Source organism: Nicotiana tabacum, chromosome 13, assembly GCF_000715075.1.
Source record: "Nicotiana tabacum cultivar K326 chromosome 13, ASM71507v2, whole genome shotgun sequence".
In the NCBI taxonomy this organism is placed as follows: Eukaryota; Viridiplantae; Streptophyta; class Magnoliopsida; order Solanales; family Solanaceae; genus Nicotiana; species Nicotiana tabacum.
In genome coordinates this window covers 128,588,408-128,602,703 of record NC_134092.1, presented here as the reverse complement: position 1 = coordinate 128,602,703, position 14,296 = coordinate 128,588,408, and the positions used below count along the sequence as shown (strand labels likewise).

The following is a 14,296-nucleotide window of genomic DNA, read 5'->3' as shown; positions in this document are numbered from 1 at the left end:
ATAAAATTAATTACTCCCTCTGTTTCAATTTATGTGAACCTATTTGATTGGGTACAGAATTTAAGAAAAAAAAGAAGACTTTTAAACTTGTGGCATAAAATGGGGGACACAAATTTTGTGTGGCTATAAATCATTGCATAAAAGGTAAATTGTTTCCAAATAAAGAAAGGGGTCATTCTTTTTGGCACGGACTAAAAAGGAAATAGGTTCATATAAATTGAAACGGAGGGAGTATTTGATATGAATTTCTTACAAGAAGAGTAAAGAATAAGATGTTGATTCTAGTAAGTTAGTGGTTTTGATTTTGCTTGCCCTATGGTTTATGGAGGATTTTGTGGTACCTACTTTTAAGTTTTTAAATTGAACTTTTTGATTATTTATATTGTCTCTTTGCAAGGTTTACATTATGTTTTTTAAGAATTGCGCTTCACTCCAATGAAGCATGCGCTTCGCTTTTGAAGCGAGGCGAGCCCCTGTCGCTTTTTTGCACTTCTCGCTCTCAAAAGCACTGACCATACGACACCTTCATCATTATCCTACCTAATCAAATTAGCCACTAGCTAAGATTAAGCAGAGTACTCTTTATGTCACAATTCTCTCCTAGTCTCCTTCTACCATGAAGTATGATTTAGCACCAATTATGCTCCTTCAAAGTTCAAATTCTTTGAAGTAAGCTCATTGCCATACCTTTTTTTTTTTTTTTTTGATGAAGTAAGATAATATCATTGAAATGGCATCAGGAGGATGCCAAATTACAAGAACAGAAATTATGTTAGCTCCCGTACAAAAGACAAAAAACACTGTAAGCTCTAGTACAAGAGTACCTATGCTATAACTAGGGAGCTAACAAAATCCAAAAAAGTGTCTACCCTATTAACAGGGGAAAGAAAGTTTCAACTGAACAAACTAACTAAACATCTAGCTTTTTGGGAATGTATTGGAGTTGATATTCCATCAAAACATCTGCCATTTCTTTCCTTCCAAACAATCCAAAATATGACTGCTGGGATCATTCTCCATATTCTTTTGATGGCTTTGTCAACTCTCCAAAAAATCCAGCTAATATAGGCTTCCTTGATGGTGTGAGGCATGATCCAATTTATACCGACATTAATTCCCTTATGTTGGTACACCTGGGTAGAGGACCAGCTTTTGACTTCTATAACTTCATGTGCATACTCTGGATATGTGAACCGTATCTTTCTTTTAGTTGCCATTAGTGAACCTAACCAATTTGAGGGACTTTCTAGTAGTTGACATGGAATATACCGTGTTAAAACTACATATTTCCCTAATCCAACAGAATACAGTTCAGGCTTCCTCTATCTGTGCAGACTGTAGACTTGTGGTGTTCTTCATAATGCACAGTGGTGCTTGACTATGCATTCTTGCTCTAGAGTTCTACATATTATACTGAAAATCCTATCTTTTCAACATCGCGTAGTCTAAGATAGGGAAAACAATCCCATCCCATTGTCAGTCTGCAGAAGCCAAGAAAACTGAGCTAACAAATTATTTGTATTGAGAAATTTCTTTGCATTGTGACAAAAGGTGGAATCTGTTTTTCCATAAACTTGATCATCTTTCTTTGGCAAGATCAAGACGAGAACCAAAGATGAATTTAAATGGTCGACATGGTGGTGTCTGTTACTTGGTGCTGAAGAATTCCTTTTTACGTGTTTGGGGATAAGGTTTCTCATTGTTTATGTCATTCTTGTGATGTCCAATCAAAGTGATGGTTGCAATAATTACTTGGTCCGCGTTATTTATCGTACGACCGAACTACTCAATAATTAAAAACCTGTAACTTGTCCTGCTGATGTTACTGCTATTACATGTTCTACTCGTATTCTTTTATATCATCAGGGAAAATATTGCTTCTGAAAATATATTGGTGCACTATCTCCGAATATAATAATTTCTTTCCTCTGTCAAACTGATAAAACTCAAACCTTATGTCAAGTCCGGAAGCATGTTATTAAGAAGCTCCTGTGTTTTCCCTCTGATGTAGGCTGAAAATGTTATGATTATGGATAAACTTAAAATAGAGAAGGATCAAAATGCTCAAATTAGAAATCAAGTAGCTCACCTCTTACAGTTGGAGCAAGAGCAGAAATTGCAGATACACCAACGTGATTCAACTATTCAGATGTTGCAGGTTAGTTGCTTAATATACAAATTGCCTTTTGCTCTGTTAGCCGTCTGGTATAATTATAGATGTTATCTTGCTCCATTATTCCACTCATTGTTGCATAGTGCTTGCTAATTTCAAATTGTTGCTAATACCTTTCTCGGCCTTTTGGCTAAGATCAAGTGTAGTATATTCTTATTAGTTTAATATATGATACGATATTAACTCCAATTTTTTAGGGGGAAGGTCCATCAAGGTAGCTTGCTACCTGGGCCTTTCGCGCGTCGCTCGGTCGTTGCACTATATCCCAGGGCTGACGCACCCCACCAAAACAAAAGAAGTTCAAATTGTTATTACGTCAGCCAACAATGGAAAAGGGAAATGCCTTAAACCTATCATACATTTTTCCCTTGAGGCTGGGGGATTATGATCCATTACGATCTTAGACAAAAAAATACAAGGGGGTTATGATATATGTAGACAGCAATGAAAACATTTAAGAAAGAACTTCTCAAACATTTTAACTGTGCAAATTGACTCAGTTCAAGATGCTTGGAAGCTTTCATGTCAAGCAGGTTACAATTTACTTTTGTGCAGGCTCATCCCTGTATGCTAGAGAAGCTATTTTTCTGCAACTCAAACTTGAAAGAGGATATCATTGCCTCGGGCTCACTGTTTTTAATTTTGTGATGGATGCCTATTCAGTCAACATTTGATAGTGTTATTTTAGTTTCTGCAAGTTTACCTGCATGATGATATTTCTCGCATTTTCTGCGGTTTATTCATTTTTTTGATAATGTAAACGGTATTTCACCTCTTATTTTGTGGTAGAAGATATACATATTCCTGCTGCACATGATTCTGCTTGAAGTTTCTGATCACAGCTATATCATAGGCCAAACTGCAAGCTCTTGAATCACAGTTAACTGAGGCAGCACGTGCCAGTGAGGCTAGGTTAAAAGATGGGTCAGAGTCGAGATCATCAGACCAAACTGGTTTGAAGTCAACAAGGGATGACATGGACTCAATAGCTGTTACCAAGAGGCTAGAAGAGGAACTTTTAAAACGTGACGCACTTATTGAGGTAGCATATTCAAGCTGACTGTGTATAAAGTAGTATATGCTTTTGTATTCTTTAGTTAAATTTTGTTGAAAGGATTGACAACGAGGATGATCAGGCTTTGGTCCTTGCATAAGTCTTTCTGGGCCACAAATATGCTTACATAAAAGAAATTTTATCTATACGTTCAATTAGTATCTTCCAGAAATGGAACTCTGAACCTTTTGGGCTTTTTCCTGGTTAGATATATCCTGCTATTCTTTTCAGTCATTAATGTGTCTTTTTGACAGAAATTGCATGAAGAAAATGAGAAGTTATTTGATCGTTTGACAGAGAAAGCCTCTCTAGCTGGATCAACACAGGTAACCATGGTGTCCCAAGTATTTTTCTCGGATGTGCTAGGGTGTTTATTCTTTAGTTCATTTGTTCCTTACTATTGAAGTGTGTGACCATCTCATCTAAAAGTTTAAGTTAGAGAGGGCACGTTTTTATTTTCTTAATTATGTTTTCAACGTGCCCCCTTACGTGCGGACCTAATTCTTTTTGATGAGCCAAGCACGCGAAAATTCTTTTTGCTAATGGGTGGCAGTGAGACTCGAACCCATGACCTCTATCTGCTCCGATAGCATGTTGAAGTGTATGACCAACTCATCTAAAAGCTTAAGTTGTTAGATATGGCACACTTTTATTTCTTAATTACGTCTTCAACACTTACAATGTTGTTTTCTCTTGATATGATGGGCTAAATGGACTTAAAGGTACTTTATATTTATTTAGACATCATTGATGATTGGGAAGAAAACCTGGGATTGAGATTTAAAATTCTCCAAAGAAAACGGAAGTGGCTAGGAGTTCTATACAACTCGGTAAACCCATCATCTAAAAGATAAAATTTTGTCGTGAGAAAGAAAAAAGGGTACTATTTGACAGATTTACCTTACTGGAAAATGGTACCAAGGAACAGAGTGATATTGATTTGTGGGGAAGAACAAACCGAATATATCCTGCATAATGATGTTTAGCCTGACCGGGAAAATGAAACTCCTTTAGTTGCCTATCAGATGTCTTGGATACCATAGTAATCATGATTTGAGATTTTTTGCAATGAATTGAATCTCTCGCTGGTGTTCAATAATCATCCTTGGATTTGAATCTTAAGATTTCTGGTATTAGTCACTTGTAATTATCATGTGAATGTATTTTACTTTTGTGTATTTCTGATCATCTATGCTAAACTGATAGATCGTGTGGCTTGAGCATTTTGCTCTTGGTGAAAGGGTGTGCTTTAGTCTCATCTAGCTGTTACCAATAAATCTCCTCCGTGCCCTTTCTGCAGGTGTCTAGTCCGTTACAAAAGGTTCCAACCGCTCAGGGTAGAGAAACTGGAAGGTGTACATTGTTAATTGATTATGCATTTTCTGATTTCCTTATTGTTTCTCTACTTTCATGGTTCTTAACATCTTGCTTTGTGGGTAACAGAAATGATATCAATGTCAAAGGACATGCTACAGATGTGCTAGCATTGCCATCACCGACTGATAAGTCTGATAGCACTGTTGCTTTAGTTAAGTCTGGTGGTGAAAAGGTCAAGACTACCCCAGCTGGCGAATATCTTACTTCTGCATTGAACGAATTTGATCCTGATCAATATGATAGTCTTGCTGCAATCTCTGATGGAGCAAACAAGCTTTTGATGCTGGTAGGATTAAGAATTGATTTTTTATTTACCTTTTTGCTCTCTGGAGTACGCATTAGGTCTTCATAGTCTGTCCAGAATATGCTCTATTCGGAGTCTTTATGGAAACATCAAGCTCTATACTCATTTTTTTAGCAACTATTTAGAAATCAGGCTGGACTTCTTGATCGGAAAAAAAAAATCAAGCTGGACTTGTTTAAGTATGTGCCTTGATGTCAAAACAAGAAGTAATTCTTTATATCTGTATCAAACTGGATGTTGTCAAATATTTGAATTGATATCAGGTCACTTAATCTTCTCTGAATGATGGTGTGATGAAATCAGCTTCAATTTATTCTACAAATAACTGACCACTTTCTCTGAAACTACTAATGTACTCTGTCCTGCTATAACTACAATGTTTTGGTCTTCATACAGGTTTTGGCAGCAGTCATCAAAGCAGGTGCCTCTAGGGAGCATGAAATACTTGCTGAAATTCGAGATGCCGTCTTTGCTTTCATTCGTAAAATGGAGCCAAAGAGAGTGATGGATACCATGCTTGTTTCCCGTGTTAGGATTTTGTATATAAGATCCTTGCTTGCGAGGTCGCCGGAGTTGCAATCTATAAAGGTAACAGATTCTGGGTGTTCTTCTAGATGTTATTCCAGTGAATTTCTGTGCTGCCTTTATTTGACTGTCAAAAGCAACTGCCAATTGAATTATCTAGGTTTCTCCTGTTGAGCGCTTCATGGAGAAAGCTAATAGTGGGCGAAGCAGAAGCTCTAGCCGTGGTAGTAGCCCTGGCAGATCGCCTATTCGTTATGATTCAAGTAGGAATGCACTGGTTGATGCTGCACATATTCAAGGGTTTAAAGTAAATTTAAAGCCAGAGAAGAAATCGAAATTATCATCTGTCGTACTGAAGATACGTGGTATTGATCAGGTGACTTATATGAATTACAAGCAATGTGCCTGTCCCTTTTCCCAGTCTGCATCTTTTTTTGGTAATGTTTGGTTTATCTATTATCTTTGTATTTTGTCTGGTAGAGGAATGAAATACTTCTTCAGTAGTTTGTGTTGGTAGCTTCTGTTTTCATGGTTTGCATAGGCTAGTGTCGCATTTAGTATGATCCTAGCCAATGGCTAGCTAGATTTCAAGTTCCATGAATTGAAACTTGAAAGGATGAACATCACCTTCGATTCTAGTTCTGCAAATCAGCTCTCAGTGCTTTCTCGTTCCATCTGGTAGTGCACTCACGATATTGTTCGTCCAGAGCACCATCTTCCTTTTAAAAACAGCCAATCTCTGCATCATTTCATAATATTGTTTGATGCCGTGTGAACATGGGGTGATAATGAAAGTGGTTCTTCACTTGGTACACTAAGCTAACCCTTTTGTTCCTCTTGAATGTGGTAACTACCAGCACTTTGAGACTAAATATGCAGATTTTTTTTTTTAAATCAATTTTCATGTTTGGCTGGCCTAGTACTAATTTAGAAAAGCTCTATATGAGTAGGCAAATATACAGGATACCAATACTGAATTAGATCTTGAACTGAAGCTAGAGTTTGGACAAACGAATTAGGGGCTTGATCACATGTTAGTTAAGCCAACTTCAAAAGTCAGGTACTTGTGTTGGTGGAGGTAGCAGGTACCTGGTGCAGTAGTCAAGGTGCGCTCAAGCTGGCCCAGACACCATCATTATTAAAAAAAGTTGATCGTGTTGCTTGTATTATTTTGATTTATTTATTTGTTATTTTTTCCCTCTCCTGTCTCTAGCTTTTTATTTGTGCATGTTAATCTATTTAACATTTAATTGTTAATGGCTTATGTGACTTAGATTTAATCATATAGGACATACAGAGGCAGCATGTAACTGGTGGAAAGCTTAGGGAGATTACTGAGGAAGCTAAAAGTTTTGCGGTTGGGAACAGAGCTCTTGCTGCTCTGTTTGTACATACTCCGGCTGGCGAGCTTCAGCGCCAAATCAGAAACTGGCTCGCCGAGAACTTCGACTTTCTTTCTGTCACTGATGACACAGTTGGTGGAGCGACGGGTCAGCTAGAGCTTCTCTCTACTGCAATAATGGATGGATGGATGGCTGGACTAGGTGCTGCAGTGCCCCCTAACACTGATGCACTTGGTCAGCTCTTATCTGAATATGCAAAAAGAGTTTATAATTCCCAACTCCAGCACTTGAAGGTACTTCCATGTGATCTTTGGATTTTACTCCCTGCATCTCATACTACTAACCTCTTGCTTTTTGCCTATGCCTATTTGCTTGAACCCTTTCAATGAGAAACTTTTCGTTGGGACATACAAGAGTTGTGCATTATATCATCTTAATCTTCAAATGACATCTTTCTATTTGCTTCTACTTCTTTTGCATTTCGAGCTATTATATTATCACTTGTCTTAACTAAGGATAAAGCCCAAGCGTTGGAGGGGCGGTTGTCGGCTATGGGAGCTTGGAGGAGCAGTGGTGACGCGAGCACTATGTGGTCAGCGACAACAGACTGTATTAGGGAGGCTACGAGAGAGGTGCTAGGGGTCTCGACGGGCGTCTCTGGTGGACACAAAGGAGACTGGTGGTGGAATGAAGTGGTCCAAGGTAAAGTGGAAGCAAAGAAGGCGGCGTACCTGAAGTTAGTTGGGAGCATAGGTGAGGAGGAGAGGCGAGTGTGCATGGGGTGGTATAAGGCAGCTAGGAAGGATGCTAAGCTGGCGGTCACAGAGGCTAAGACTGCGGCTTATGGTCGTATGTACGAGGAATTGGGGAAAAAAGGTGGGGAGAAGAAGTTATTCCGGCTGGCCAAGTTGAGAGAGAGGAAGGATCGTGATTTGGACCAAGTGAGATGCATCAAGGACGAAGATGGTAGAGTATTGATTGGAAGATGCCCAGATTAAGAGGAGATGGCAGACTTACTTTCATAAACTTTTGAATGAAGAAGGGGATCGGGATATTGTGCTAGGCGAATTGGAGCATTCCGAGAGTCACCGTGACTTTGGGTGTTGCAGGCGTATCGAGGTTGAGGAGGTCGCGGGAGCTATGCGTAAGATGAGTAGGGGCAGAGCGACCGGGCCAGACGAGATTCCGGTGGAATTTTGGAAGTGTGTAGGGAGAGCAGGTTTGGAGTGGTTGACTAGGTTGTTTAATATTATTTTTAAGGGGAAGAGGATGCCGGATGAGTGGAGGTGGAGTACGGTGGTTCCATTGTATAAGAACAAAGGTGATATCCAGAGTTGTTACAATTATAGGGGTATCAAATTACTGAGTCATACCATGAGAGTGTGGGAGAGGGTGGTTGAAGCAAGGGTGAAGATGACAGTGTCTGTATCCGACAACCAGTTCGGGTTCATGCCGGGTCGTTCGACTGCAGAAGCTGTACACCTTGTTAGAAGGTTGGTGGAACTATACAGAGAGAGGAAGAAGGATTTGCACATGGTGTTTATTGACCTAGAGAAAGCGTATGACAAGGTTCCTAGAGAAATTCTCTGGAGATGCCTGGAGGCAAAAGGTGTGTCGGTTCCGTACATTATGGCGATTAAGGACATGTATAATGGGGCTAAGACTCGGGTTAGGACAGTAGGAGGCGACTCTGAGCATTTTCCGGTTATAGTGGGATTACACCAAGGTTCTGCGCTCAGTCCGTTCTTATTCGCCCTGATGATGGACGCGTTAACACACCATATTCAAGGGGATGTGCCATGGTGCATGCTATTCGCCGATGACATAGTTCTGATTGATGAGTCGCGAGCCGGTGTTAACGAGAGGCTGGAGGTTTGGAGACAAGGGTTTCAAGCTGAGCAGGACGAAGACGGAATACCTGGAGTGTAAGTTCAGCGCTGAGCCAGGGGAAGTAGGCGTGGATGTGAGGCTTGATTCGCAGGTCATCCCGAGAAGAGGCAGCTTCAAGTACCTTGGTTCGGTTATCCAGGGGGGAGGGGAGATCGACGAGGATGTCACACACCGTATTGGGGTAGGATGGATGAAGTGGAGGTTAGCATCTGGAGTCCTGCGTGACAAGAGAGTGCCACCGATACTCAAAGGTAAGTTTTATAAAGCGGTGGTTAGACCGACCATGATGTATGAGGCTGAGTGTTGGCCCGTTAAGAACTCACATATCCAGAAGATGAAAGTAGCAGAAATGAGGATGTTTACGGTGGATGTGCGGGCACACTAGGATAGATAAGATTAGGAATGATGATATTCGGGAGAAGGTGCACGTGGCTCCCATTGATGACAAGATGCGGGAAGCGATGCTTAGATGGTTCGGACATGTTCAGAGGAGAAGCCTAGATGCTCCGGTACGGAGGTGTGAGCAGCTGGTTGTGGAGGGCACGAGAAGAGGTAGAGGGCGGCCTAAGAAGTATTGGGGAGAGGTGATCAGGCAGGATATGGCGAGACTCCAGATTTCCGAGGACATGACACTAGATAGGAAGATGTGGAAGTCGAGTATTAGGGTTGTAGGATAGGAGGTACTTGAGTCGTGCCTTACTTCGTACCATTGTGGGACTAGCCATGTATGGTTTTTGTCTAAGATAGCTAGTGGCAATGTTGTGGCTTACTATTTCGCTTTTCAGTGCATGTCCTATTTACTAGCTATCGCTTTTTCTTTGCATCTTTCTTCTAGATTTCATGGTGTTCCTATTGTTCTTATGATTGTTGTGGTGATACTAATATTTACTAATATTGTCTCCCTTTGCTTTGCATCCTTCTTCTGGATTTCATGGTGTTTTTATTTATCATATGATTGTTGTTGTGATACTAATATTGTCTCCTTTTTGTCCTTTTGTCTTTTTTTTTTGCCGAGGGGAGGGTCTTTCGGAAACAGCCTCTCTACTCCTTCGGGGTAGGGGTAAGGCCTGCGTACACACTACCCTCCCCAGACCCTATTAGTGGGATTTTACTGGGTTGTTGTTGTTGTTGTTGTTGTTGTTGTTGTTGTTGTTGTTGTCTATCCCAATTTAATTATCATAATCTGTTCACAATATACTATTTTTACTTGTTTATCTTTTAGGGATGCTAAGATTTTTACTATTAGTATTATTATTGTAAGGCTACATGTTCATCTCACCATGCAGCTTTTGAACTTTCTTCGACGAATTGACATACAAGCTTTTGAATTCTTCTCGAAGAATTGATATACACTAATCATTACATTTTTCTTTATAATTATAACATTTATATTGTTTGTCATGTGAATCCAAATCTTGAAGCAGTGTACTAATTTTGGCTTATGATCTGTTATAGTGACGTAGGGAAGTTTTAAGTTAAAGAAACTGCTTGTCAGCAATACTCTAATGTAATGGGTATAGGTTTTCTTATTGATTTGGATTATGCTTCTAAGATCAGTATGTGTTTGAGTTTGAGTTAGCTTGTATTAGTCACTTCTGTTGTTTGCTTGGTGTGTAAAATGATTGTTTACCTATGTCTTCTGTATTCTCTTTGTTTTGGAAGGAGTGGTGATTTGTGGTTTTGAGCTATTTTTGATCTGAAATTCCTTCTTAGACATGATGGCAGCTTCTGAACTTTAAATATGATGGGAAAAATAATAAATTCTTCCTCTTCCTCTTCCTCTTCCTCTTCTCACTCTTTCATCCCTTGGCACAAAATAAAAGTTGGAGGGGCCACCAAAACTTTTCTCTTTCCTGCTTTCTCCCTGACAAGTTGGTATTCGCATGTCTATGGTTGCCAAAGGCGGAAGAAGCTTGTTAGTGAAGATGTCATCTGCTTAGAAGTTCTTGACTTAATAATTACTATGCAAACACGAGGATTTGGTCCTCCACGTGAGACATAAGAAAAATCTAGAGTTGTATCCAATCTTACTAAAAATCTAAAATTTTGCCTGAATGGGCTCTTGGTGGGCAGCTTTTGCTCATTCGTGGGTGGTCTTATCAGCTTATCCTCACTTATCAAAGAAACAGCATAGCTTTAGCATGGGCTACTGAACACTTTTAACTCAGGGCAACTCTTTCAAAGCCATATTTTACCATTTTATCAAGTAGTGCAATTTGCTTGCATGTATAAAGCTAAATCTTAAATTTCGACCAGCTTATGCTATTTGTTCCTCTGGCAGCTATTGGAGGAAAAGGTTTCCTGAACTACGACCCCCCCCCCCCCCCCCCCCAATCTTATCAGCTTATCCTCACTTATCAAAGAAACAGCATAGCTTTAGCATGGGCTACTGAACACTTTTAACTCAGGGCAACTCTTTCAAAGCCATATTTTACCATTTTATCAAGTAGTGCAATTTGCTTGCATGTATAAAGCTAAATCTTAAATTTCGACCAGCTTATGCTATTTGTTCCTCTGGCAGCTATTGGAGGAAAAGGTTTCCTGAACTACGTACCCCCCCCCCCCCCCCCAATTTGGGGGTAGGGTTGGGGGATAAAAAAGAAGAGGAAAACACACTGCAGTGTTTGTCCAGCACACTCTTAATATGGATTAGTTAGTTTTAATAGCTTACAGTTTGTCGTAGTGTTTTTATACAGTTTTAGACAAGAAAACTAGATTGGATCTATTTAGGGGATCTCTTTTGCCTTGTTTCCTGCTTGTGCTGTTTTAATTCGATTCTTTATCAGGACATTGCAGGTACACTGGCAACTGAAGCAGCAGAAGACTCTACACAGGTGGCGAAGCTGCGTTCAGCTTTAGAGTCTGTTGATCACAAAAGAAGAAAGGTGTGTTAGTAAATTGAATTGCTACTTTTAATAATATATGTAATCTCCAAGTGATACTGATCTTATTGCCCTTAGGTACCGATGAACCAACAAAGCTGTAGATTATCTAGTATATCTACTATCGATCTCTTTTGATTAAGAAAGCCGTATTACATGACATTTTCTTCTATTGGTGACTTAATTAATACTTTGAGTGAACCACAATTGCTCGATAAACTGTAAAGCAAGAACTTCAATGTAAGTCTATTTCCTGAACTGCTGAAAGATTCCATGAGGTGTTAAAAAATTGGGTTGAGGATGATTATCCACAGTATCCTTATGCCTAGGCTACTTAATATCCCACAGCTTGTCATATAAACTCATTATTCTTGCATATAGCATTTTATTTGAATTGAGATGGTTGGCAGGCAAGTATGACTCAGTTACTTTCATAATCAGATTTTGCAACAAATGAGAAGTGATATGGCAATGTTGACATTAGAAGATGGAAGTTCACCAGTTCGAAATCCTTCTACTGCAGCTGAAGATGCCCGACTTGCATCCTTGGTTTCCCTTGATGGCATTTTGAAACTAGTCAAGGTTTTTTATTAATTTTCTAGTCTCTTTCCTCTGCATCTTTTGTTTTTTAATTGTGCTGGTGGATCAAGAGGCAAGACCAATCTGATGAATTAACTTCAACAGGACGTATTGAGGCAATCCTCTGTGAACACCCTCAGTAAGAGTAGGAAGAAAGCTATGCTTGCTTCTCTAGATGAACTTGCAGAACGAATGCCTTCTTTGCTTGATATTGATCATCCATGTGCTCGGAGGCACATTGAAGAAGCTAGGCATGCTGTTGAGGTACATGGCTACTTTAATTTCCCCGGTGGTTGTTTAATATCTGGTGCTTCTCTTTGTCATCCCTGAAGATATGAGTCCAAATGTTGAGATTATTATACAATGTTTTAGTAGCAAATTTTCCAAGGGGAGCCTTGGAGAAACGGTCAAGTTGTCTCCGTGTGATCTATAGGTCACGGGTTCGAGCTGTGGAATCAGTCATTGATGCTTGCATCAGGATAGGCTGCCTACATCACACCCTCTCGGGGTGCAGCCCTTCCTCGGACCCTGCGTGTAAGCGGGATGTTTTGTTCACCGGGCTGCCCGTTTTAGTAGCAAATTTTCATGAGTACTGTAGCTGTGCAGCTCTTCAATTAGCTGAGGAAGGCATGCTTGCTGTTACCTGCTCTGAGGTTGGGTGTAGATGTGATAACATTCTATTTGCTTAAGTGAAAATACTGTCTTTGAGAGACTCACTTGTTTCTAGTTTTGAGTATGTGAGTGGATACTATTGCCAACTGCAGCTGAGCTGTCACGAGTGAATTAATGATACCAGAGCTAAACACTGAAGATAATACTAACATAAATTGCTGAAATGATATGGGAACTATCATTTCGAATTACAAAAATCTAGTCCAACATTATTTGTAGTATATATGAGATGGTCATTCAACTAGGATACTCTTTCTGATTTCAACTAATGTATTTTATCTTGCTAATGATTTTACACAGCCGATTCCTGAAGAGGATGACCTGCTTCATGACACCGTACATGCTTCTCGACATCCTGAGGATGTGGGATTAGGGGGTGAAACTGACGTGGCACAGTGGAATGTTCTTCAGTTCAACACTGGTTCAACAAACCCATTCATCATCAAATGTGGAGCTAACTCGAACTCGGAACTGGTCATTAAAGCTGATTCACGAGTTCAGGAGCCTAAAGGGGGTGAGATTGTCCGAGTTGTTCCAAGACCAACCGTTCTTGAAAATATGAGCTTGGATGAGATGAAGCAGTTATTCACACAGCTCCCAGAGGCTCTAAGCTTGCTTGCTCTTGCAAGGACAGCAGACGGAACCAGAGCTCGATATTCCAGACTCTACAGGACTCTTGCCATGAAGGTTCCAGCATTGAGAGACCTTGTTAGTGAACTTGAGAAGGGCGGAGTGCTGAAGGATGTCAAATCATGAGAGGTCTTATTACTTTGAAATAGGGTCTTCTTGCACATCTTTCAACTTTATTGAAACAATGCCAGGTTGTATCTCTTGTGCAACAATGCTTCAAGTGTGCTGATTATTTCAGTTGTGTTGCCTACTTGGCCTGTAATTTTGTTAAAAATACGCGGTAAAGTTGCCCCAATTTTCAATTTTGGGTTTCAAGTTGTGTATAGTTGTATCATGTGTAACATCGTGTAACATGCGATATCCATTTGTAACATTGTGTAACATGCGATATCCAGCTTTTTATTCATCAGAAATGTTCCTTACCCTATTGTTATAGAGCAATTCTGCTTGCTGCACAAGTGAAACAGATGGAAGCAAACCAACTTTGCTCTCAAGATATTCATTCGCCAAACTGGCAAATTACTCCTTTGTCTTTTCAAAACATCAAATTTGTGTCTTTGATTGATAGTTAAATTCAAATATTCATTTCCTTAACCCACTGTTATGTCTACAAACTTCAAATGAGCTCGCATGTTAAATATTGCTAAATAGTGAACAGATTTTGTTCGTTTTATTATTCCTTAACAGTTTTGTATAGGCTATTTCTGCATCAGTCGACTAGGTCTGAAAAATAGACTAAAATATTAAAATCTATAGTTCATCCCTTGTACTTTCAAGTCTATCTAAAAAAAGGATGATACACCTTTTTATAGTATTTAGTAACAACTTAATTTTAACTTTCTACTTTACTAATAATTTATAACAAAG

General features: G+C 39.6%; 1 protein-coding gene and 1 pseudogene across 1 annotated transcript in view; both read left to right on the top strand.

Moving 5' to 3' along the window:
• The window catches only part of LOC107791217 (kinesin-like protein KIN-14B), a 28,546-nt gene extending 14,704 nt beyond the window's left edge, over nucleotides 1–13,842 (top strand). Inside the window, exons 12-23 of the mRNA XM_075228509.1 lie at nucleotides 2,012–2,158; nucleotides 3,027–3,215; nucleotides 3,482–3,553; nucleotides 4,528–4,580; nucleotides 4,671–4,890; nucleotides 5,305–5,496; nucleotides 5,594–5,809; nucleotides 6,722–7,069; nucleotides 11,453–11,551; nucleotides 11,990–12,130; nucleotides 12,233–12,391; nucleotides 13,100–13,842. Coding sequence (XP_075084610.1) covers nucleotides 2,012–2,158; nucleotides 3,027–3,215; nucleotides 3,482–3,553; nucleotides 4,528–4,580; nucleotides 4,671–4,890; nucleotides 5,305–5,496; nucleotides 5,594–5,809; nucleotides 6,722–7,069; nucleotides 11,453–11,551; nucleotides 11,990–12,130; nucleotides 12,233–12,391; nucleotides 13,100–13,555 — 2,292 coding nt within the window. The 3' untranslated portion in view covers nucleotides 13,556–13,842. The remainder of the gene's footprint in view (nucleotides 1–2,011; nucleotides 2,159–3,026; nucleotides 3,216–3,481; nucleotides 3,554–4,527; nucleotides 4,581–4,670; nucleotides 4,891–5,304; nucleotides 5,497–5,593; nucleotides 5,810–6,721; nucleotides 7,070–11,452; nucleotides 11,552–11,989; nucleotides 12,131–12,232; nucleotides 12,392–13,099) is intronic.
• On the top strand, nucleotides 2,283–2,458 carry LOC142168536 (U2 spliceosomal RNA; annotated as a pseudogene).
• Nucleotides 13,843–14,296: the final 454 nt, after the last annotated feature.